Source organism: Peromyscus eremicus, chromosome 5 (assembly GCF_949786415.1).
Source record: "Peromyscus eremicus chromosome 5, PerEre_H2_v1, whole genome shotgun sequence".
NCBI classification, from domain to species: Eukaryota; Metazoa; Chordata; class Mammalia; order Rodentia; family Cricetidae; genus Peromyscus; species Peromyscus eremicus.
The window spans coordinates 61,181,702-61,206,103 of record NC_081420.1 but is presented as its reverse complement, the minus strand read 5'-3'; the positions used below and the strand labels follow the sequence as shown (position 1 = coordinate 61,206,103).

The window sequence follows — 24,402 nt, the reverse complement described above, 5'->3', positions numbered from 1 at the left end:
TTTCCTTCCACTTTGTGGATCATGTAGGTTGAATTCAGGTCTCCTGGCTTGGCAGCAACTACCTTATTAAGCCACTGAGCCATCTCTCTGGCTTTCAGGTTTTGGTGTTTTCATTTACAAAAGTATTTGCCTAACTTAAGAATAGGCAATCCTCTTCCCTTTTTATAATGATAGAAATTCTGATGTTAAGGGACAGTCACTCGTGAAAAGGTTTTGTTTAAAAACAAAATGTTAAAACACAAATAAATGTTTTAAAAGAAGTTATAGAAGTCAAAGAAGAAAACCAAGTTTTTAAAATTTTAGCTATGAATTTACTTTTCCTTCCTTAACGCCATCTCCTTTACCCTCCTTGTCTCAGGGTCAATCTAATTCTAACTGCAAATCTAATTTGTAGCCTGCTATGACAGGTATACCTGTAGTAATAATGACCTATTTTCCTACACTAGTCAGTAATACAAGCATATATTTGGGGATAGTTACGAACTGTAGGATTATTTGTTTGTCTTGTAAGAGCTTCCAGCTGGCACAGTTTCCAACTGCTCTTCGTAGTGTTTAGCTTCCCTGTCTCTGCATTGCTCGTCCTGCTGCTGCCAGCATAGCTGCTTTTGTTTCTCCTTACTGCTTCTCATCTCCGGCCTGTGTGATCTTTTGAGTGTTGAATAGCTAAATAATCAAATCATGTAAGATAATAGCTGTGATAGGAATGGAAAATAAATTGTAGTTTGTGTGTTGATTCCAGTTAGCAGTAATTGCCTGGAGTATTGGATGAAATAAGATGGATTCTGGAGCTGCAGCCACATTTGATGGGACAGAGTGCTCTGTCAGTGGAGTGAGGTGACAGCATGAATGCCACATACTGCTGTTGGCTAGACTGAGATCTTACATGAGGATCTGAATGGGTTTGGTTGATGAACAGAGATTATTTGCATCTTTTGATATTATGTTAATATCTTAGGTACTTTTTGGTTCTTGGTTACTTTCTTACTTCAGGAATTGGTATTTCCAAATGACTTACCCCTGGATAAATGAAGGAAGTAGTTTGAAAGGATTCTGACTTGCAGTATTTAAGTCGCCCTTAGGTTTGTAAATAATCTGTTACTGAGTAATTATGTAATTAAAAATTTAAGCCATGTCAGAATGCATTTTCTTCACATAGCATTTCATGTATCAAAATTACATACCTAATCAAAATACAGACTAAAAAATGCCAGGTTATTAATACACTTTTACAAGGCTTACTGAATTTTCAGAAACTTCGTAATGGCAATAAATTGGCATGTGTGAATGATTAGCTTTTTAAAAATTATTTACTATGTGAGTAAATCTGAGAAAGTTTAAGTTTTAAATGAATTATTTCTGGTATGTCTTTCCTTTTATACATATCACATATAACTTTTGCAGGTTGGATTTGCTACCATTTTATGCAAGATTGGTTGCTACATTGCATCCCTGCATGTCTGATGTAGCAGAGGATCTTTGTTCCATGCTGAGGGGGGATTTCAGATTTCATGTATGTATTTAAGCGTTTATTTTGTAATATGTATATATTCTAGTAAGTTGAGTGAGGGTTCTTTGGTTGAACATAATAATTTTGTTGATAAGTGTACTTTTGAAATTGATAGTGGCATAGTAGTTGAGAATTTATGGAATTTAAAATGTTTAAAGTGTAGGTGTACTTAACAACGCTTAAAGTTGATAATGCTGCTTCAGCTAGGAGGGGAGCTGTTATTTTGTCCTCCCATTATAGGTATTGTATTTTTTCTTTTTACCAATTAAAAATCATTCTTCAAGGTCAAGACACAGGCCTTATTGTTGACCCCAGAAAAAAGAGAATTAGCCCCAAAGAAAGTTGGATATGCTGCCTCACAGGTGCTTCTTGAGGTGCTGAGTTCCACAAGTGGGAAGTATAATAGCTTTCATAAAGCCTAAGATGTCAGTGAATTCTTCTGTTGCTGTGTTTTATTGATTCTTGAAGAATTTTATCTTGGATACTGTTAAGTTCTTTAAACAACTCTCTGGTAAATACCAGAGATCTCTTACCAGGCAGCTTCCCTTCCTTTCCAGTTCTGCAAACCTGAACAGACTTTATTAGTAGTTCTCCTGTGTCTTAGTTACCCAGTCATCTTATGGGAGTGATATGATAGGGCCTCAAATACCAAGTCGGTGGGTGAAATGACACTGCTAGAGACTGGTAGACTTTGAAACAACTTAAGTTTAGATGTTACCATAGCCACTGAAAAGTTATGTTTACAAAACTTTACAGTAAGTTGTTGGAAATACCAGTAAAACTATTGTTTACTGTGTTACAGTAAACACTATTGTACTCAGGATTTACAAGTCAGTAGTATTGCTGAGCACTCAAAAAAGATTAGATGATTCCTGAGGTCAGGAACCTCACTCTATAGCTCACAAATAAGATGTAAATATAAAAGCAAGAGGAAAATAATAAATTATGATTGTGCACTTACAAAATGGCTTATTGGGGAGTTCAGAGCAAGAAAATCTCATGAGGGACAGATTGATCTCTAATTACTTCTTGTAGTAAGTGTTTACTTATTACTATCTTTGTGATTAAGATTTTCCTGGACCATGTTTTGCTTAAATGTGTTTTAGATTTTCATAGGCAATAGTGAGCCAGGTAAGGTTTCTGTATTTAGAGAACTTGGGAAACACTGAGCTTATTAAAGCTTAACAGTTTTGTTTTGTCTTATTATAAAACTTATCAAAACTTCATGAGGGTAATTGTGCTCTGTGAATGTACTAGAGGAGTATGAGTATATATCCCATAAAGAACACACTTTGATAAATGCTGCTGCTTCAGGAATAGATACAGCAGAAGTCATATTCTTGGTGATGTAATTCTATGATCTCTTATACCAATGAGGATCTATTATACCAGTGAGCACTATAAAGGTGCTATGTCAATTATATGCTTCAATCTCTCAGCCAAACAATAAATTAAGTAAATTGTTGGACTAAGTATGATTAGTGCATTTGGTGAAAAATGTACAATTAAGAGTATTCTATACATGCATTCTTCTCTTACCCTGAAAATTGAAGCAGAAGTTGAAGACATTGGCATAATTTATACTGCTGCAATCTTGGGAACCCACTGTTCTCAGAATAGAAAAGAAGGTAGTTGAAGTAATCGATTACTTTCCATCTCTCCCAGGATCTCTCCTTCCTAACTTCCTAATCTGCAAACTCTTACCTAACTTATTTCTGTTAGTCTTTATATGTGTTTAATGTACAACTATTATCAAATGAAAACAAAGTAACAGCTACAAAACCCACGTATGTCAATCAGGTTAACACAGTACACCCTACAACACCCATCTTTCATTTCTTCCTTATTTTGAGAAAGGGACTCATGTATCCCAGGCTGGCCTCCAGTTTACTGTGTAGTGGGGGATGACCTTGAACTTCAGATCCTCTAGCCTCTACTGGGATTATAGGCATGTGCCACCACATCCTGTTGTTTTGTTTGTTTGGTTGGTTTTTTGGGGGGTTTTTTGTTTGTTTGTTTGTTTTCCTTTTTATTGGGATTTTTTTTTTAAGATACAATTTTGTCTTAAAACCATCATAGCAATATTCTTAATAGAGATCACTAAATATCATGATGTTGATGTCCTTGTAGATTCTAAACCACTGGACTCTCCTGATTTTTTAGAAGACATAATTCTGGTTCCACCATGTTAACATTGTGACTAGAGCTTAGTTACTCAGATGTTAAACAGGTATATTTAATGAGAATAATTTTGCTCTTTGAAGCATACTTGTCCTAAGAATTAAATGAGATAATCTATATATAGTACAGTACCTAATATAAATATCATTATCCTGGATCTTATGTTTATTATTGTTAATCTTTTTTTTTTTTTTTTTTTTTCTTTTTTTTGGTTTTTCGAGACAGGGTTTCTCTGTGTAGCTTTGCACCTTTCCTGGAACTCACTTGGTAGCCCAGGCTGGCCTCGAATTCACAGAGATCCGCCTGGCTCTGCCTCCCGAGTGCTGGGATTAAAGGCGTGCTGCGCCACCACCACCCGGCTGTTAATCTTTTTTAATGTAGATTTATATGTTGAAATTCATTAGTCTTCTTTTGCATCACTTTGTTGTTGTTGTTGTTTTTAGAGACAGGGTTTGTAATTTGGGCCAGCTTTAAACTCATAATTGTAGCAGAGGCTGGCTTTGAATTAATCCTCTTTATTCCACTTTCCAGTGTGTACTATTTCCAGTGCGATTCCAGGTGTGTACTACCACACCTGGCTCAGTCCTATTTTTTGAGTGGGAACACAATTGTTTGGCTTCAATTAATCCTTGTTTCCCAATAACTTCGTGTCACCAAATGTGTGTATCTTGCTACAGCCTGTCCAGTGCATAGACAGTATTTTTGTCCTTCTAGAAACCAGTTGTATCCACAAAACAAACTGATTATTTTCTTCTAAGAACATCTTTATATTTTACTTCATTGAATGTACTTCTGTATTTTCCCCATAAATACAGTATATTTTATTGAACTGTTAAGGTTCTCTCATATTCACTATCTATGTTCACCTAATTCTTGTCACAACATTCTGAAACACTCTAGTTCTAGCTACTTCTCATCATACCCGCTGCCACTATCTTTCATTATCCACAGCTTGAGTTATGACAATAGCTCTTTAACCAGGTTTCCCTGTCTCTGTCTTCTATCTAGGTCCAATATATTGCCACAATATGATCATATTTGCCCCCTTAAGAATCTCAGCTGAGAAGTAAAGCTGATAAAACTATATGTAGTCAAAGAAATTCTAGTTAAACAATGGATTTGCTAATTTGACAGATCAATAAAGCTAATAGAAGTGAGAAATCAACATTCTTATATACTTCAACCAGGTAAGAATTTAGATAAAAACAGTTTGGCAATATGTTTCAAGATCCTTAGAGACATTCATAGATTGAACAGCTCTGAGAAAAAGAAATTAAAAAGCTTTGTTTACATCATGAACTGTACTAGGAGAAACTGATCATCTCAAGGCCCAACTGTAGGTTTTTGTTTCGTTTTTAAAAAGGGCCAGATAATCATGGTGCCAATGTGCCACACTAAAAAACGATTTTTTCATGAAATTTTGTGTTCTGATAGTGTAACTATGAGGAGTATTTTTTTAAATTTATTTTGATTTTACATGCATTGGTGTTTTACTTGCATGTATGTCTGTGTGAGGGTGTCAGGTCCCCTAGAAATGAAGTTACAGACAGTTGTAAGCTGCCATGTGGGTGCTGGGAATCGAACCTAGGTCCTCTGGAAGAGCAGTCAGTGCTCTTAACCGCTGAGCCATCTCTCTAGCCTAAGGAGTATTTTTGTTTCTAGTATTCTTGGTCCTCCAAACTTTCATCATAGTCTCCTTCCTAAATAAAGGAGAGGGCAGCTTTTGTTTAAGCAAATCATCCTCACTGACATTCTAAAAAATGGTCTTGCTACTTTGTTTAATTAAAATTCATTATTGGTGCATTAGCTTTTCACAACTGACCCGAATACCTCACATAAACAACTTAAGAGAGGAAGGGCACATTTTATTCATCTTGGAGAGTTGAATTGATGATTGCTTGACTCCATGTGTTTGGGGGGAGAGCATCATGGTGGCTGGAATGTCACAGTGGAGGGAACTAGAGAAGGAAGAAGAGAGCAGGAACCAAGTATACCCTTCGAAGGCACAGCCTCCCCACCCCCAGTGACCTGCATCTCCTCCCACTTAGGGCCTCCTTCCCAAAGTTTTCCACAGTGTTCAACACATAAGCTTCTAGAAACATTCACAGTCAAACTAAAACAGTTGGTTAAGATAAGTGGAATACAAATATGTTTATGCAGTATATCTATATTTTTATTATATATATATATATGATTTTAAACTTACATTTGCAATTATAACATTTTATGTACAATATAGAACATATAAAAGTAAATGAAAACTATGAGGCAAAGTATGTGAGTAAAAGTTTCACATTTATCCTCACCTTCACTCCTAGTCCCAGAAGATTGACTGTAAACTTTTGAGACTAATGTTCCACCAAATTAAAAAATATATATGTAAATTATGGCAAATTTACTTATTTATAGGCTCAGAGCAGATTACAAGGTTAGCATATAATAGATTTGTAGAAAAGTGTATTGAATTAGTGGGTAAAGTTAATGTTAAGTCAAAAGAACAAATTATAGAGGGAAAGAGTATCCTTTTGGACAAATATCTATTAGCCCTTCTAGAAGGACCAGCAGTTTCTTTTTTTAGGGGGGTAGTAAATGATGCGCATAGAAAAGTTTTAAAGATTTATGGGTGGACATATCTGAGGTTATTTGGTGTTGCACACTAACAGTAATAAATTTAGTTTCATCTATCTTTAAATAACTGAATTGGAAGCAGCATTTTTGTTAAAGATAATGTAAGGAAAAGTAATATAAGTAATGTAAGTAAAATCTTACAATAGTAATCACTGAGCTGATAATATATAAACAAATGCATATTGTTGATCTGCATTTAGTTTTACAGAAGTATTGATTCTCAGTCTTTTGGCTAAGAAAAAGTATAGTTTTGCATAAATTTTTTGATATGTCTTTGATTATAAGTTTTGAAGAAATGATAGTGAAGAATACTGAATGAGTAGTTAGGATAAGTCCGTGGGGCCGTCCCCCCCATCCCATTACAGTCTTTTAAAATGTTTTCAGCTTCTTTTCTGAACATCAGGAATGGAGATAATAGGTCTTCATTTTTAAAATTTTCATAGTTTTGAAGGGAAGAAAAAATAAATCTCAGAGAAATAGGGAATAAAATAGTGATTTCTAGGTCAGGAGGGATGGCTCTGTGGTTAAGAGTACTGGCTCCTCTTGCAAAGGACCTGGGTTTGGTTGCCAACGCCCACATGGTGACTTACAGCCATCTGTAACTTCAGTTCCAAGGGATCCAACATTTTTTTCCAGCCTTACAAGCACCAGGCACACACATGGTGCATATATATATATACTTGTAGGCACTTGGATATACACATAAAATAAAAATAAGCATTTTTTAAAAGAGTGATTACCAGAATCTGGGAAGGGGTGAAGGTGGGGAGAAATGCAAAGAGAGTAGGTAGTAGGTATGTGGAGTGCAGGTGGGTGGCAAGAATAACTATTAATGTTCCACAGTACAGGAGGTTAACTATACTAGGTACCAAATTTCAAAATAGCTAATAAGGCTTGGTAGGAGCTCAGAGATAGAACATGTACTTGTTCTGCTCTGGCTGTATTTTCTGTTTGTCTCTAACCACACATATCTTTTTCTGGAAATAATATGACTAAAATGAAGTTTTCTGGCTCGTTTGTGATTTTGTTTTTGCTTGATATACTTTTGTTGATACTTAGGGTTAGGTTTAGTATTGATGACCTCCTAGTTTGCTCTTGAATTTTAATAAACATGATTTTACTTTAAAGTCATCACTAAAGAGACTGGGTATGGTATCACACACCTATAATCCTAGCACCCATGAGGCAGAGACAGGAGGACTGTTGCAAGTTTAAAACTATCTGGTCTATATAGGAAGCTTCAGGTCAGCCAGGGCTACATAGTAAGACCCTGTCTCGATCAGTCAATCAATCAATCATTCAAATCACTAAAATTCTAAAAAGTCTAAATACTTACCCATTTGCTATAGAAAGTAGATGCCTGAAAGTCAAACATTCCATTGTGTGTTTAGTTGTCTGGTTTATAAAAGTTCAATAAAATAATGATCATGAAGTATATGGCACTGATGAGATTAGCCCCTTTTTTTAAACTTGGAATTCCATCATATTATGGATGAGTGAAGTAAATTTCAGTTGATAGTTGGGAAATTTGAATCTTGGTATTCACCCTAGTCAAGTCATTTGACACTTTTGAGATCTTTCTCCTTCTTTCTTCCTCTTTCCCTGTCTCTCCACCTCCCTTCCCCTACTGCACCAGAAGAGTAACAGCTATCATTTATTTCCCTGGATAAAATAAATGGGCAGTATTATGGAAAGAGCATGGAATTAATTGGAGATGCTACCATCTTATAGTCATTGTTACATAATAGATTTTTAGACTATAAATTTGGATTTTTTATGAAAATATAATCAATCCTACAGTTAAATCTAGTTATACTTATCTCAGTGCATCCATATTAGGCTGTTTTAATGGAATTTTACTACTTATGATTTTTTTTAATGTATGCATCAGTGTAGAACTCAAACTTACAAAGGATTTGAGCTTTGACACATGATTATTTCTGGTAATGAAAACAACAGTGAATATATTGCATATTTCATTGTAGTGAATTATACAAAATATGTAATGTAGTTCATAGTATAACAACATCTGAAAATATTTTTCACTTAAATGAGCTTTTAGCATTATTATTTTTAAAGCAGCATTTCCTAAAGTGTGTTCTTAAAATATTGATCTGATGTGCTGTTAATTGATAGTGGTTAATATTACATAAAATTGCCTAGATTACTAAATAAACTTGAGAAATACTGATTTAAATTAAACGGGTTACTTTGAGGTCTTCTTTAAGCCTGAAAAACAATCAGTTGTTTCCCCAAATTACTTGATCATGGAGCAGTTTTGCAAGCACTTCCTAGTACTGGTGTGGACAACATGGGCAAATTTTTCCTTAACTTAAAATAATTTGAAGACAAGAAATCTTTCCCAATTTATTTGAAATATTTGAAGTGAATTAAAATATATTAAAGTAGTTCTTATCACAGATATTCAAAATGTTAATTATCTAAGCAATATCTTTTATAGGTACGAAAAAAGGACCAGATCAACATTGAAACAAAGAACAAAACAGTCCGTTTTATTGGAGAACTAACCAAGTTTAAGATGTTCACCAAAAATGATACACTGCATTGTTTAAAGGTAAATGATGCAATGTTTTTAATAGAAAATGTTGTTTTATATATAAATTATAGATAAATGTTTAAATATTTGATTAACTTAAATCAAAGTTAATTTGTCAAGAACAGTAAAAAGGAATATTATTAAATATGTGATAAAATAGAAAACAAATGGTAAGATGGTAGATACAAATGCAGGTATTTCAGTAATTAAATAAAAGGGACAAAGTATATCAAGTAAAATCCATATAAGTACAATACTTAGTTAAAATAATTTGATGCTACCTACAAGAGGGCTGGTCTTAAAGCTATAGACAAAACAGGCTAAAGTAAAAAGACAAAGTGCACTGTATAAATACTGGTCAAGAAGACTGGTCTCAACAGACTGTTTTCAAAGTCTGTGCAGCAGAAAGCATATTGGACAGAATTACTGTCCTTTATGGAGAGGCCATCTTAACAAGAAGGTATTATGCATCTGGCAGCATAACTTCAAAATATATGAAGAAATAATCACAGTAATGAGTAGGAAGAAACAGTGTATACTATTAGAGTTTGATGAACAGTTACCAAACCTTTATCTAATTGACATTATATTTGACACCAAGATAATCTCTTCAGATGTGCATGGATTGGTTACTGAAATACTTCAGATTATGTTTTCTGTCCATAATGAAATTAAATTAGAAATCAAATAATAACATTAATTATATGTGGTAAAGTTAGAGCAGAATTGATAAACCTACATTTTAAATAATCATTCTTTTTCTAAAATTCTTTTTTTCCTAAAATAAATTTTCTACTTAAACTGCATGCTTTTAATGTTTAAAAATACTAATATTTAGAGCATTGTAAATATTCAGAGCATTAAGCCTCCTAAGCTTCCCTAGGGAGTCTCAGGAGAGTGCTTAACAGCAGAGGATGTCTCAGGCAAACCTCAGGCAGCTAAGAGTGACTGGGAGCCACACCAGAGACTGTTTAAATATATTAATGCATTTTTGTGTAATCTTAAATTATGCAAACCTATGTAGGAAGTATACATGTTTCCTGACATAGAATTCTGTTTCTAAGAATTCATTTTAAGAAAATAATCATCAGTATATGCACACATTAATCTGCAGGGATTTTTTTTTTTCTTTTTTTTTTTTTTTTTTTTTGGTTTTTCGAGACAGGGTTTCTATGTGTAGCTTTGCGCCTTTCCTGGGACTCACTTGGTAGCCCAGGCTGGCCTCGAACTCACAGAGATCCGCCTGGCTCTGCCTCCCAAGTGCTGGGATTAAAGGCGTGCGCCACCACCGCCCGGCAATCTGCAGGGATTTTTATCATAACTTTTTGTTTTGTTTTTTTTTTTTTAGTCTCTCAAGCTTACTATATTCTTGCCTTGAGTACTAAGATAAGAGGCATGTGACACTAAGCCCAACTTTCATACCATTTTGGTGTTTTGCATTTGTTTTCTGTCATTTTCAACAAATACTTCACATGTAAAGGCTGGCTTTCTGCTTTACTCAGTCTTAGTGAGGGTTTCTATTGCTGTGAAGAGAAACCATGACCATGGCAACTCTTACAAAAGAAAACATTTAATTGGGGCTGGCTTACAGTTCAGAGGTTTAGTTTAGTCCATTATTATCATGGTGGGAAGCATGGCAGTATGCAGGCAGACATGGTGCTGGAGAAGGAGCGGAGAGTTCTACATCTGGATCAGTAGGCAGCAGGAAGAGAGAGGGAACCACTGGGCTGGGCTTGAGCTTTAGAAATCTCAAAGTCTGCGCCCAGTGACACACTTCCTCCAACAAGACTTAATCATTTCGAATAGTGCCATTTCCTAAGAGTTTATAGGAACCATTTACGTTCAAACCACCACATACTCTTGAAAAGATTTACATTCCTACCGTTTTTAAAGTCAGTGTTTTGACTGGCATACAAAGAAATGTTTTTTTTGTTTTTTGTTTTTTTTTTTTGGTTTTTGGTTTTTCGAGACAGGGTTTCTCTGTGTAGCTTTGCGCCTTTCCTGGAACTCACTTGGTAGCCCAGGCTGGCCTCGAACTCACAGAGATCCGCCTGGCTCTGCCTCCCGAGTGCTGGGATTAAAGGCGTGCGCCACCACCGCCCGGCTAAGAAATGGGTTTTATTGTAGCATTTTCATACATATATATTATTATACTAATTCCTTTTTACTCCTCCCCACTATCCTCTCTTCCCCTTTTTTCTTAGTCTCCTTCCTCCCTCCAAATAATTACCCCTCAGCTTTCGTATGTTCTGTTCCTTTTTTATACCCTCCTTACCCCTCTTTAGACCTCTTTCTTCTTCCTCATTGTTCTCTTTCTGCATATATACACACATAAACACACCATTCAATCTAGATTTCACATGATAGAAAGCATGTCTTATTTCTCTTAACATAACCATCCATTTTCCTATAAATGATATAATTTCATTCTTACAACTAAATAAAAATTCTACTGTGTATCTTTACTGTGTGAGTTCCATATCTTGCCTATTGTATACAACAATACAACAGTAAACATGGATGTTCCAGTATTTCTGTAGTATATCCATTGGCCATATGATTAGGAGTGGTATATAGTTGGTCATTTGGCAGTTCTGTTTTTGGTGTTTTGAAGAATACTGATTTCCACAGTGGCTACACAAGTCTGTATTCTTACAAGCTCTAAATAAGAGTTCCTCCCTGCCCAGTTCCTCATCAGCCTTTGTTGTCATTTGTTTTCTTTGTTTGTGTAGGTACCTGCCTGTGTGTATGTGCATGTGTTGATGGTGGTGGGGATGTGCCAGGTTGGGTGTGTAGGTCAGAATGGACAGCCTTTTACCTTGTTTTAGGCAGGGTCTCTGTTGAGCTTCCTGCATGCTAAACTAGCTGACTCACAAGTTTCTGGGAAGTCTCTTGTCTTTGCCTCTCTTCTGGCTGCCGGAGTATTGGGATTACAGGTCCACACTACCATGTCTTGGGGATCCAAACTCATGTCATCACAGTTGGTATGGCAAGTGTTATAGAAACATCTCTCCAGTCCCAATCATTGTTTTTATTTGTTTGTTGGTTATTCTGATGGGTGACATAAAAATCTCAATGTAGTGGGGTTTGGTTTTGTTTTTTAAGATTTATTTATTTTTGTGTGTGGATGTTTTGCCTACATGTTTGGCCATTTGTGTGCCTGGTCCCTACAGAGGTCAGAAAAGGGCATTGGAACCAGAGTTACAGATGGTTGTGAGCCACCATGTGAGTGCTGGGAACTAAACCTGGGCATTTGAAAGAACAGTCAGTGCTCTTAACTGCTGAGCCATCACTCCAGCCCTTGATGTAGTTTTAATTTGTATTTTCCTAATGGCTAAGGATTTTGAACACTTTTTCAAATATTTCTTAGTCACTTGTATTTCTTCATGTAAGAATTTTCTATTCAGTTCATTAATGAAATTGTTGATTGGGTGTTTTGTTTTTCACTATTTAATTTTGGAGTCTTTTTATAGATTGTAGATATTGCTCCCTTGTCAGATTTTCACTTGTGCTGTATACTGTCTGTTCATTCTGGTGTTTACTTCCTTTGGTGTGCACAAACTTTTGTTTTGTTTTTTGTTTTTTGAGACAGGGTTTCTCTGTGTAGTTTTGGTGCCTGCCCTAGATCTCGCTCTGTACACTAGGCTAGCCTCGAACTCACAGAGATCCACCTGGCTCTGCCTCCTGAGTGCTGGGATTAAAGGCATGCACCACCGCTGCCCGGCTGTGCACAGCTTTTTAAAGTTGTGTGATTCCCATTTGTCAGTCCTTAATGCTGGTTCTTGAGCTATTGGAGTTCCTTTCAGTTATTTTCTGTGCCTATATGTTGAAGTCTTTTGCCCATGTTTTTTTCTAACACTAAGGTCTTTGATCTATTTTGAATTGATTTTTGTGTAGAATGAGGGGAGAGGTAGATCCAGTGTGTGTGTGTGTGTGTGTGTGTGTGTGTGTGTGTGTGTGTGTGTGTGTGTGTGAGAGAGAGAGAGAGAGAGAGAGAGAGGTGGATCCCGAGTGTGTATGCTTAAAAGCATGCATGTTCATGTGGAGGCCAGAGGTTCATGTTAAGTGTCTTCCTCTACAGTCTCTACCTTATTTTTGTGACAGTCTTTTCAGTGAACCTGAAACTCATTCATTTGGCTAGACTGGCTGGCTAGCAAGCTCTGAGGATCCAAATTCACGTCCTTAAACTTAGAGCTAAAGTTTTTGGCCCACTGAGCAATTTCCCCAGGCCCCTTGTTCATGATTTCACATATGTCTGTCCAGTTTTCCTGGCACCATTTGAAGAGGTTTTCTTTTTTAAATTTATGCTTTTGACACTTTCATCAACGATTAGGTGAGTATGTGTGTGAGGGGAGGGGGTGAGGGGAGGTTACTTTTGGGTACTCGGTTCTAGGCCATTGATCTATGTGTTTGTTTTTGTGCAAGTACTTTGTGCTGTTTCTTACTTTGTCTCTGTAGCATAGTTTGAGGTCAGAGATTGTGGTACCTAGTGTTGTTCTTCCTGCTTAATAATTGCTTTGACTGTTTAAGGTGTTTTGTGCTTCTTTATGAATTTTAGGATTTTTTTTTCATTCTGTGAAGAATGTCATTGGGATTTTGATGGGAATTGCATTTTGTCTGTAAATTGCTTTCAATTATATAATCATTTTTTTTTTTATTGTGTATGAGTGTTTTGCCTGCATGTATATCTGTGCACTGGTATGCCTGGTGCCTTGGAAGTCAGAAGAGAGTATCAGATCCCCTGGAACTAGAGTTACAGATGGTTGTGAACCCACCATGGAATTGAACCTGGATCCTCCATCCCCTAATTATATAGTCATTTTCACATATTATTTCTGCCAGTCCATGAGTATGGGAGGGCTTTCCATCTTCCAGTGTCATCTTCAATTCTTGTTTTGACATTTCAGATTTTCACTGTAGAAATCCTTTAATTTATTGGATTACCTCCTGCCTCAGGTTGTTTGTTTGTTAAGCTTTTGTGAATGGGATTTTTTTTTTTTTTTTTTTTTGGTTTTTCGAGACAGGGTTTCTCTGTGTAGCTTTGCGCCTTTTCTGGAACTCACTTGGTAGCCCAGGCTGGCCTCGAACTCACAGAGATCCGCCTGGCTCTGCCTCCCGAGTGCTGGGACTAAAGGCGTGCGCCACCACCGCCCGGCGTGAATGGGATTTTTTTACCCTCCGATTTCTTTCTCAGCAAGTGCCTTTAGCCACAGAGCCATCTAATTAGCCTGGTTTGTAGTTTTTTTTTTTTTTTTTTCTGAGAATTTTTATATCTATGTTCATCAAGGAAATTGGTCTAGACAATTTTTTGTTGTTGTGTCTTCATCCAGTTTTAGTATCAGGATAAGACTGGCTTTATAGAATGAGTTTGGTGGTGGTCTTTCTCCTGTTGTAGGGAACAGTTTCATGAGCATTGGTATTGGCTCTTCTTTAAGCACTTAGTAGAATTTAGCAATGCAGCTATCCTGTTAAGGGACTTCTTTGTTTAGGGACCTCTACTATTTCAGTCTTGTTGCTGGTTAAGGATCTGTTTAAGTTGTTTGTGTCCTAGAATTTTACTTTGGTATGTGATATATACCTAGGAATTTATTTCTTATATATTTTTCCAGGTTCTCTTGGAATATGAGTTTCAAAGTATTCCATAATGATATTCTGGATTTCAGTGGAATCTTTTCTATTTACAAATTTTTATTTTAATAATTTTATTTATTTTACTTTATGTATATGAAATTTTTCCTACGTGTGTGCACCATTTGGTGCCCACATAGTTCAACATCAACTCTTCTGGAACTGGAGTTAAAAATGGCTGTGAGCCATCATGTGGATGGTGGGAACCAAACCCAGGTCCTCTGCAAGAGCAACAAGTACTCTTAACCACTGAGCCATTGCTCTAGCTTCTCCTTTTCCATTTCTATTATAATTAATTTGGGTCTTATTTCTCATTCTTTTGTTTAGATTGTCTTCTGGTTTGTTGCTCGATCTTAAATCTTTTTAAAGAACCAACTCTTTGTTTTATTGAGTCTGTATTGTTCTTTTATCATCCATTTTATTAACTTCTTCCCTGATTTTTAATTCTTGCTATTTACTCTTTGTGTGTTTGTCTTTTCATTTTTCTTAAACCTTGTGTGTCATTAGATTATTTATTTGATATCTCTGACCTTTTTCAAAAGATTAATTTGTGTGTGTATGTATACATGTGTGGCACATGTGTATATGCTACCTGTGTGTGGGTGCCTGCAGAGACTAGAAGAGGGCGTTAGATCTCTTGAAACTGGTGTTACAGGTTGTTGTGAGCCACCCACTGTAGATGCTAGGAACTGAACTAGAGTTCCCTGTAGGATCAGCAAGCACGTTGAATGCTGAGCCATCTCTAGCCCTGCTATCACTGACTTTTTACTGTAAGCCCTCATAGCTGTAAACTTTCCCATTAGAACTATCCCAAAACTTGCATTTTCATTTGATTCTAGGAATTGAAATTTCCTCCCTGATTTCTTCAGTGACTTACTGGCCATTTAAGAGTGTATTGCTCAGATTGGGCTTGGTGCATGACATTAATCCCAGCACCTGAGAGGCAGAGGCAGAGACAGGAGGATCTTTCCAAGTTCGAGGCCAGCCTGTTCTCCATAGTGAGCTCCAGGACAGTCAGGACTATATAGAGAAACCCTGTGTCAATAATAATATATTTATTTTTAAAAAGAGTGTATGTGTGGTTGATGTCTAATAGTATTTCATTATGATAAGATATAACAAAATTACGTTTCTTTTGTATTTGTTATGACTTTGTGGCTTAGAATGTCATCTGTTTTAAAGATAGTTTTACAGGCTACTGAGAAGAATGTATATTTCATATCTGTTGAATGACTGTTCTGTAGATATTTGTTATATTGATTTAACCTATGGTCTAATTTAACACTTTTACTTTTTCAATATAGGGTTTTTCTGTGTAGCCTTTCCTGTCCTGTAGAAGAGGGTGGTGCCATCATGCCCAGCTTCTAACTTAATTCTTAAATCTCTTTGTTGATATTAGTTTGCCTGACTTACACAAAGATGAGCATAGAGTTTGAAATCGCCTGCTGTTGTATTAGGAACTGTTTTGTCTTTTTTACCTATTAATGTTTGTTTTATGAAATTAGGAACTCCCAGTGTTCCCTACATATCTATTCACTATTGTTAAATCTTTTTTATTGTTGTTATTTTATATATATATAATCTTTTATTTTGTTTTTTTGTATGAATGTTTTGCCTGCATGTGTGTCTGTCTACCTAGTGTGCCTAGTCCCTGTGGGGGTCAGAATAGGGCATTAGATCCCCTATGAGCCACTATATGGGTGCTGGACATTGAACCCTGATCCTCTGCAAGAGCAGCCAGTGCTCTTAACCCCTGAGCCATCTCTCTAGCTCTATTTTTCATTGTTGTTACATGTGTATTTGTGTGTGTGTGTGTGTGTGTGTGTGTGTGTGTGTGTGTGTGTAGCCAAGGTTGATGCCAGATGTTTTCCTCCATCTCTCTCCACTTTTTATGTTGAGGAAGGGGTCTCTCACTTGAAACTAGTGCTTGCTGATTTAGTTATTCTAGCTAGCCAGGTTTCTCTGGGAATTAATTATCTCGGTCTCTGAAGCACTGGAATACAGGTGGCCACCATATCCAGTCAGCTCTTATGCTGGTGCTTGGAATCTGAACTCTGTACTCTATTGCAAGTGCTTTACCTGCTGAGCTATCTACCCTATCCTAGCCCCTGTTATGTGCTTTTTGTGAATTGTTCATTTCATTATTATCTAGTTGCCTACTTTATCTCTTTTGACTAAATTTGGTTTGAAATCTATTTTTCTTAAGGTAAATCTACTTTATTTTAATTGTTACCTTGACTTAACCTAGAAGGAAGTCTCAATTAAGGGATTGCCCAGATCATATTGGCCTGTGGGCTTGTCTGTGGGGCATTGTCTTGGTTGGTGATTGATATAGCAGAACCCAGCCCCCTGTGACAACACCATACCTTGGGCAAGTGGTCCTGGACTGTATAAGAAAATTAGTTAAGCATGAGCCTGTGACTGAGCCAGCAAGCAGTAGCCTTCTTCCATGACTTCTGCCTCAAGTTCCTGCTTGAGTTCCTTCCCTGACTCCCCTCAATAGTGGACTATAACCTGTAAGCTGAAATAAACTCTTTGCTCTTCCAAATGTGGTCAGAGTGTTTTATTACAGCAACAGAAAGGAAACTACTACAATGAGGTATTGGAACAGCTATGCCAGTTTGTTTTCAGCTTTCATTTGATTTATATATTTGTATATACATTGATTTCCATCCTTTACCTAGTCTGCATCTTTGTTAGTGAGATGTGTTTCTTACAGACAAGTAGTTAGGTCTTGTTTTGTTTTATTTAATAAGCTAGTTATATTTTTTTGTATTGACGATAAGAGCCCATTTGCATTTAAGGTAAGCCATCTATATGAATGCACACATATACATAAACTATACACATACATAATAAGGAAAAATAAATACATAATATCTAATAAATATAGGAAAGGATTTGATATCAGTTTCCTTTTCTGAAAAGAAAAATGTTAAGTATATTTAAATATTTAGTAAAAATTTGATGGTGAACAAAATACTCAGCAGGAAAACTTACTAAAGTAGGCTTGATTTTCATCATCGACATATTCAGAGGCATGTATTATTTTCTTTCTCTCTTAGAATTGATATGTTGTCTTTGTAGTTTTTCATCATTCTTATTATTCCAGATGCTTCTGTCAGACTTTTCTCATCATCATATTGAAATGGCGTGTACTCTACTGGAGACCTGTGGACGATTTCTTTTCAGATCTCCAGAATCACATCTGAGGACCAGTGTTCTTTTGGTAAGGGCTTGTAGATCCTGGTAAGAAGTTGAGGGTCTTGATACCTCAGTGATTCAAAGTATTAACCAGTGTTGGTTGTCTTCCTCTGCCATTTGAGTACAAGCATTTCTGCCTAACCTAGAACATCCTACACAAATGAACTACCATCCTGGAAAGTCAGGAATTTTTTCACCTTGTTGCCAGTTCAAAGAAGAATTAATAAGCTGACAATACAGTTCAGTGGTAAAGGCACTTGCTGTGCAAGCCTGGTAACATGAGCTTGATTCCCAGAACCCACACAAAAAGATACGAGAGAACCGATTCTATAAAGTTGTCCCCTGGCCTACATACATGTGCTGTGTGACACACGTACACAATTTTTTATTAAGGGAGAATGAAGTTACCCCATAAAAACAGACAAATTATTCAAGTGAGTAGTACTATTAGGTAGAGATCATCTTTGGTTGTGCTATGTTTTTACCCATTTCTAATGTGTCATGTAAACATATAAAGTATAACCTAAAAATTATAAAATTAATTTTTATAATAAAGTTATAAAATGGGGCTGGAAAGATGGCGTAGTGGTTAAGACCACATCTTGCTCTTACAGATGACCTAAGTTTTGTTCCTGGCACATGTTTTAGGTGACTCACAGCCTCCTGTAACCCCAGCTGCAAGAGATCTGACACCCTATTCTGGCCTCTACAGGCACCACACACATATGCACATGTGTACAAACCCATATATACATAAGAATAGATTTTAAAATTAGAGGAAAATCATAAAATATAGTCTTAAATTTTTAATTTGGAAGAGAATTTGTTTGGCTGATTAGGATTTGAAATGGCCATCAAGTTTATTAAGCATTATTACATTTATTAATGATATCTAAGCATCTGTTTAAAGACTTTGGTGTAAAGAGAAAGATAATGTGTGTAGGAGGAGTTAAGTAGATTCTGTAATATAACCCACTACACATGTCTTGGTTGTGACATTTTATCTATCTTACTTTATAGTCTAGTTTTGAGGCTGAGTAGTTTTCTGGTGAGATTTGAAATGAAGAAATGTGGATTTTTTTTGTATGATTTCTTGGCAGAAACTGTTCATGTAATGACCATCAAATGAAACCAAAATGCTCTTATTCTAGGATTCTCTATTCCTAGCTTAACTTCTGTTCTCAATAGTAAGATTCAAGGCTAAAAAAGGGGAGGTGGGCAAGGAATTCACTTAACTTCTCAGGATGTAAACTATTGTGCTGCTATAATTTTTAGAACATACTAGTTCATGACTACTTGGCCTTAGATGGTACTCCATAAAATAGTAAAAGAGTACTGCTATAAATGTGACTTAATTTATAACTATGCAAGCCTGTATTAACCCTAAGGAGTGTAAGGCTCAAATGTGTAAGTGAAATTAAGGAATAAGAATCAAATAAAAGTGCAGCTCTGACTTGAGCTGATCTGTGTGTAACTGATGATGAATACCTTCTCAGAGTTTATGCCATCCAGTATACCATTTAATCTGGAATATCTCTACAGACAAGAAAACTATTAGCCTCCATGGTCTTAGAACTTAGTGTGCTCAGCTTCAGCTTGAAGTGTGATGAGGTCTCGTCCTCATCAGAATTTTTAGCCTCTATACCATTGCCTTTTCAGAGCAGGTAAGTGGTTTTATTTCGTGCATTGTGGTATGTTTTGGTTAATCTAGACATTTTGTTCTAGGAGCAAATGATGAGAAAGAAACAAGCAATGCATCTTGATGCACGATATGTTACAATGGTTGAGAATGCATATTACTACTGCAACCCACCTCCAGCTGAAAAGACAGTGAGAAAGAAACGTCCTCCTCTTCAGGAATATGTCCGCAAACTTCTGTACAAGGATCTCTCTAAGGTCACTACTGAGAAGGTAAAATCTGAATCAGATCATTTAGTAATAGTTGCCTTGAAATTTGTGATGCTGCTACACTCATATATATTCTAGAACAGGTAGAGGTTGATAAGGGTTCTAGTATGAATAATTTTGTTCAAGTCATCCTTGGAAAGAATTCATAGGCTGCTACAGAATATTTAAGACATGTGTTTTATATTTTTTATAACTTTTTATCATTAAAATGTTTCACTTCTAAACTTAATTGTGATACTGTACATATTTAAAACTTTTTATCTTTTTTGTTGTTGTTCTTTTTGTGTTTTTGTTTTTGGTGTTTGCAGGGGTGCTGGTGGTAACCAGGGCTTTATGCATGCTAGACAGGTAACCGGTACATGATCCCTCTGAAATTTCATAATTTGGGATATCTATTCCTTTTTTTCTGGAGAGGACCCCAACAGGATGATTTTTTTTTTCCCTTCAGAAAAAACTAAGAACCACTTACCTTAATTGTTGTGGTTACCTTGTTAAAAACTTTACTTTTACAATGGACAGAATGTTTCATTGTTAACTTTACAAGTTGACACATTATAAAGTGCTGAGCTCCTTTTTGTTTAGGGTAGAAAGTGATAAGAAATGACTACATCTTTGAAAATTGAAGCTGTCTTTCAGAGTTGTTTAAAACAGTTTTAGAATGGAAAGCATTAAAAGCTTCCATAGTGATGAAGTGATGACATTTCTAGTGAAAGTGATAAGGAGAGCATGCCCAGTACTTGAAAGATGGTTATAGAAAGCAGATAGACATGAAAGGACTGTTTCACAATCTGCTAGTGGTATGTTTTCTTCCATAGCAAAAGTGGAAACAGTCTGTCTTCAGGGAGAGCTCTGCTGATTATCTTGTTTCTAAGAAATTTTGAAATAGTAAAACTAGCATATAGAGCATTTTAATTTTACCAGACACTTCAATATGCACTGTACATATGTTAACTAGTTTAATTCTGTGAACTAGGAAATAAGTGTTAGTACTTTTATTATTTACCATTTTATACACAAGGAAACGGAGGTTGTCCTCTCTCTTAAGTGACTTAAAACATTTGTGTATGTGTGTATGTATACATGTTTGTGTGTGTTCATGTGTATGCACATGGATGTGGAGACCATAAGGTTAATGACGGTCAGGTGTTTTCTCTTGCTAAACCTGGAACTCACAAATTCAGCTTTCCTGGCTTGCCAGCAAACTTCAGGGAGCTCCCTGTCCCTGCCTTTCCAGCGTTGGAATTGCAGGAATGTGTGGTCATGCCTGGCCACACTTTTTTTATGTGGACTTTGGGGGCATCAAACTCAGGCCCTCATGATTGCATAGCAAACACTTCATAGCTGAGCCTCTTCCCCAACTTAATTTTTAAATTTTTTTAAGTTATCAAATAATGGGTCTCATTATGGCTTTTTCATACATAATGTGTCATTATATTTTTTCCTACTCCTACCCTCCCCTAAGCCCTCTTGTCTTCTTGATTTCCTTCTGCCCTCCTGTTAATCTTCTCTTCTGCATTCATCTCATATATTCCTTTACCCTCCCTTATTCTATGCTTCCCTTTCATCTATGTCTTCATCCCCCAAGTTTTCTTTATACTTTGTATCCTACAAATACACACACACATAAATTTAAATTTAAGAGTCCACATGGGAGGGAACATGTGATATATGTCTGAGCATGACTTACCTTGCTTAACATAATGATCTGTAGCTCTATTTTCCTACAAATCTCTTAATTTCTTTCTTTTTTTTTTTTTTTTTTTTTGTTTTGTTTTGTTTTGTTTTTTTGAGACAGGGTTTCTCTGTGTAGCTTTGCACCTTTCCTGGAACTCGCTTTGGAGACCAGGCTGGCACCGAACTCACAGAGATCCGCCTGCCTCTGCCTCCTGAGTGCTGGGATTAAAGGCATGTGCCACCACCGCCCGGCCTCTTAATTTCATTTTTACAGTTGAGTAAGATTCCATCGTGTACTGCATTTTTTTTATTCATCCTCTGTTGGTGGGCATCTTTATTGATTCTCATAACTTAAACTATTGTGAAAGTTGCATCAGTAAACATGGATGTTCAGGTATCTCTGTGGTACAGTAACTTAGAATACTTTAGATATATACCCAGGTGGTATATTTGGTTATATGATAGTAGTTCTGTTATTAGTTTTCTTGAAGAATATCCACATTCAATTTATTATGTATACAGTATTCTACCTACACACCAGAAGAGGGCACCAGATCAAATTACAGATGGTTGTGAGCCACCATGTGGTTGCTGGGAATTGAACTCAGGACCCCGGGAAGAGCGGCCAGTGCTCTTAACCTCTGAGCCATCTCTCCAGCCCTCTTCCTACATTTTTACCAGCATTTGTTATCATTTGTTTTCTTGATGATAGTCACTATAATTGGGGTAACATGGACTCATAATGTAGTTTAATTTGTCTTTCTTTGATGGCTTAGGATTTTGAATACTTTTTCACGTATTTATTGCCATTTGTATTTCTTCCTGTTAATTTATTTACTGATTAGAAGATATTGTCAGTATTTAACTAAACAATAATAATCAATTCACATTCTCCTGTGCCTGTGTGTTGATGTGTTTCCTCTGTTTTCCTCTAGCACTTTCAAAGTTTCAGTCTTTCATTAAGATCTTTAATCCATCTTAAATTGATTTTTCTGAATGGAGATGGATGGATCTAGTTTCATTCTTTCCCTAGTAGATATCCAGTATGATTTGGTAAAAAAAGGCTGTCTTTGGTTTTGTTCTCTAATGTGTGTTTTTGTGCAAATTTATTTCTAGGTCATCCATCCAAAAACTTGAGGTTTTTGTTAGAAATTTATTTTTTAAAATAAGATTATTTATGTCAAATAAGGTATAAGAAAACACTAATTTTGGCAAACTTTGGCCTTTTTCTTTCATTGAGCTGAGTCTTTGTATACTGTTAGTTTGATTATTTTTTATTACATTTAAATTTTTTTATGTGTATATATGCCATGTAATTAACTACTGAGTCATCTCATAAGAACCCAAATACTCTAGGAATTTTTGGAAATTATGGAAAGGTTTAGAGAATAATGATAATAAATTTTCATAATTAATAAATCTTATTTTATCTGTTTCTAAAGTAAGAAAACTGAACTATTTCAGATTTTAAAAGTTCTGTCCCTCTGCATGATAATAAAGCTAAATACTTGAATTATTATACATACTTAATAATTTAAGCAATATTTTCTTCATGTAGGTTTTGAGACAGATGCGAAAGTTGCCCTGGCAAGACCAAGAAGTGAAAGACTATGTTATTTGTTGTATGATAAATATCTGGAATGTGAAGTACAATAGCATTCACTGTGTAGCCAACCTCTTAGCAGGACTAGTACTCTACCAGGAGGATGTTGGGATCCATGTTGTGGATGGAGTACTCGAAGATATTCGATTGGGAATGGAGGTAACAGATTTCTTTTATAGTCACCAGAATTTGTGGAGAAAATAAATAGTCTCTAAATCTTACTATTGAAAATAATAATTTGAGTTGGGGAATGGTGGCACATGCCTTTAATCCCAGCACTCAAGAGGCAGAGGCAGGCAGATCTCTGTAAATTTGAGGCCAGCCTGGTCTGTAGAGTGAGTTCCAGAGCAACCAGGGCTACACAGAGAAACCCTGTCATAAAAAAACCAAAATAAAATAAAATAAATAAATAAAAACAAAGAAAAAGAAAAATAATAAAGAAATAATAAAAAAGAAAAACTATTCCTTTCTTGCATTAAATCATTTGCTGCTCCTTGGGAGTTGCTTATGAGTAAATCATTAGTATTTTTTTCATTCTTTTTCTGAAGTTATTTTAAGCTTATTTTGTCAGAATATACTAAATTTTCGTTATTTCTAGGTTACTATTGAGACTCAACTTAATCTATAAGTTTATTAATTAAAAATTTCGATAATTATAGAAATTTTCTTTAAGTACTTTCCTTTTAATATAAATCTTACATAACCAGCTGCTTGTGTTTCTTGATTCATAGGTTACAAAGAAAACAAGTTGAATGGGCTGATAGGAAGAATTATAGTGTAACTATTAAGAAAAAGTTCATTTAATGAAGCTTAATATTCAACTTAATATCTAACATGTTCTTTGTATGCCTAGAAAGTGACAGGATACTTAAAAGTGGCCACATTATTAGGCAAGGAGTAAGGAAAGTATCTTCATTTCTCTGTTGGATGTTCTTTGAATACTTGATACTGTTAAGTTAGAATTAACCCTTCCAGTTCATATTGCTACCCTTCATTGAAAACCTGTAGGATGTTTTTTGTTTTGTTTTTCAGGTTAATCAACCTAAATTTAACCAGAGGCGTATCAGTAGTGCCAAGTTCTTAGGAGAACTTTATAATTACAGAATGGTGGAATCAGCTGTTATTTTCAGAACTCTTTATTCTTTTACTTCATTTGGTGTCAACCCTGATGGTTCTCCAAGTTCACTGGACCCTCCTGAGCATCTATTCAGAATTAGACTAGTGTGCACTATTTTGGATACCTGTGGCCAGTACTTTGACAGAGGCTCCAGTAAACGAAAACTTGACTGCTTCCTTGTATATTTTCAGGTATGTAAGCACAATATGCAATTTGGTAGCTTTGAATGAATATACAATAGAAATTTTAGCAAAGAAATGATATATTGTTTATATATGTTCATAATTAGGTTGTATTTATTGTAGAGACCTTAAATTGTATGATGGATTCATACACAAACACACTCTAATTTTTGTAGCATTTATCATTGATAATGATTGGTTGCTAATTTTGAG

The 24,402-nt window shown here is 35.7% G+C and overlaps 1 protein-coding gene across 6 annotated transcripts in view; it reads left to right on the top strand.

The window, feature by feature from the left end:
* The window catches only part of Upf2 (UPF2 regulator of nonsense mediated mRNA decay), a 118,265-nt gene that overhangs the window by 56,371 nt on the left and 37,492 nt on the right, over positions 1-24,402 (top strand). For all 6 annotated transcript variants that reach the window (XM_059263549.1, XM_059263546.1, XM_059263547.1 and 3 more), the window contains 6 exons: positions 1,402-1,510; positions 8,778-8,891; positions 17,614-17,730; positions 19,431-19,616; positions 22,846-23,049; positions 23,923-24,198. In XM_059263549.1, coding sequence (XP_059119532.1) covers positions 1,402-1,510; positions 8,778-8,891; positions 17,614-17,730; positions 19,431-19,616; positions 22,846-23,049; positions 23,923-24,198 — 1,006 coding nt within the window. The remainder of the gene's footprint in view (positions 1-1,401; positions 1,511-8,777; positions 8,892-17,613; positions 17,731-19,430; positions 19,617-22,845; positions 23,050-23,922; positions 24,199-24,402) is intronic.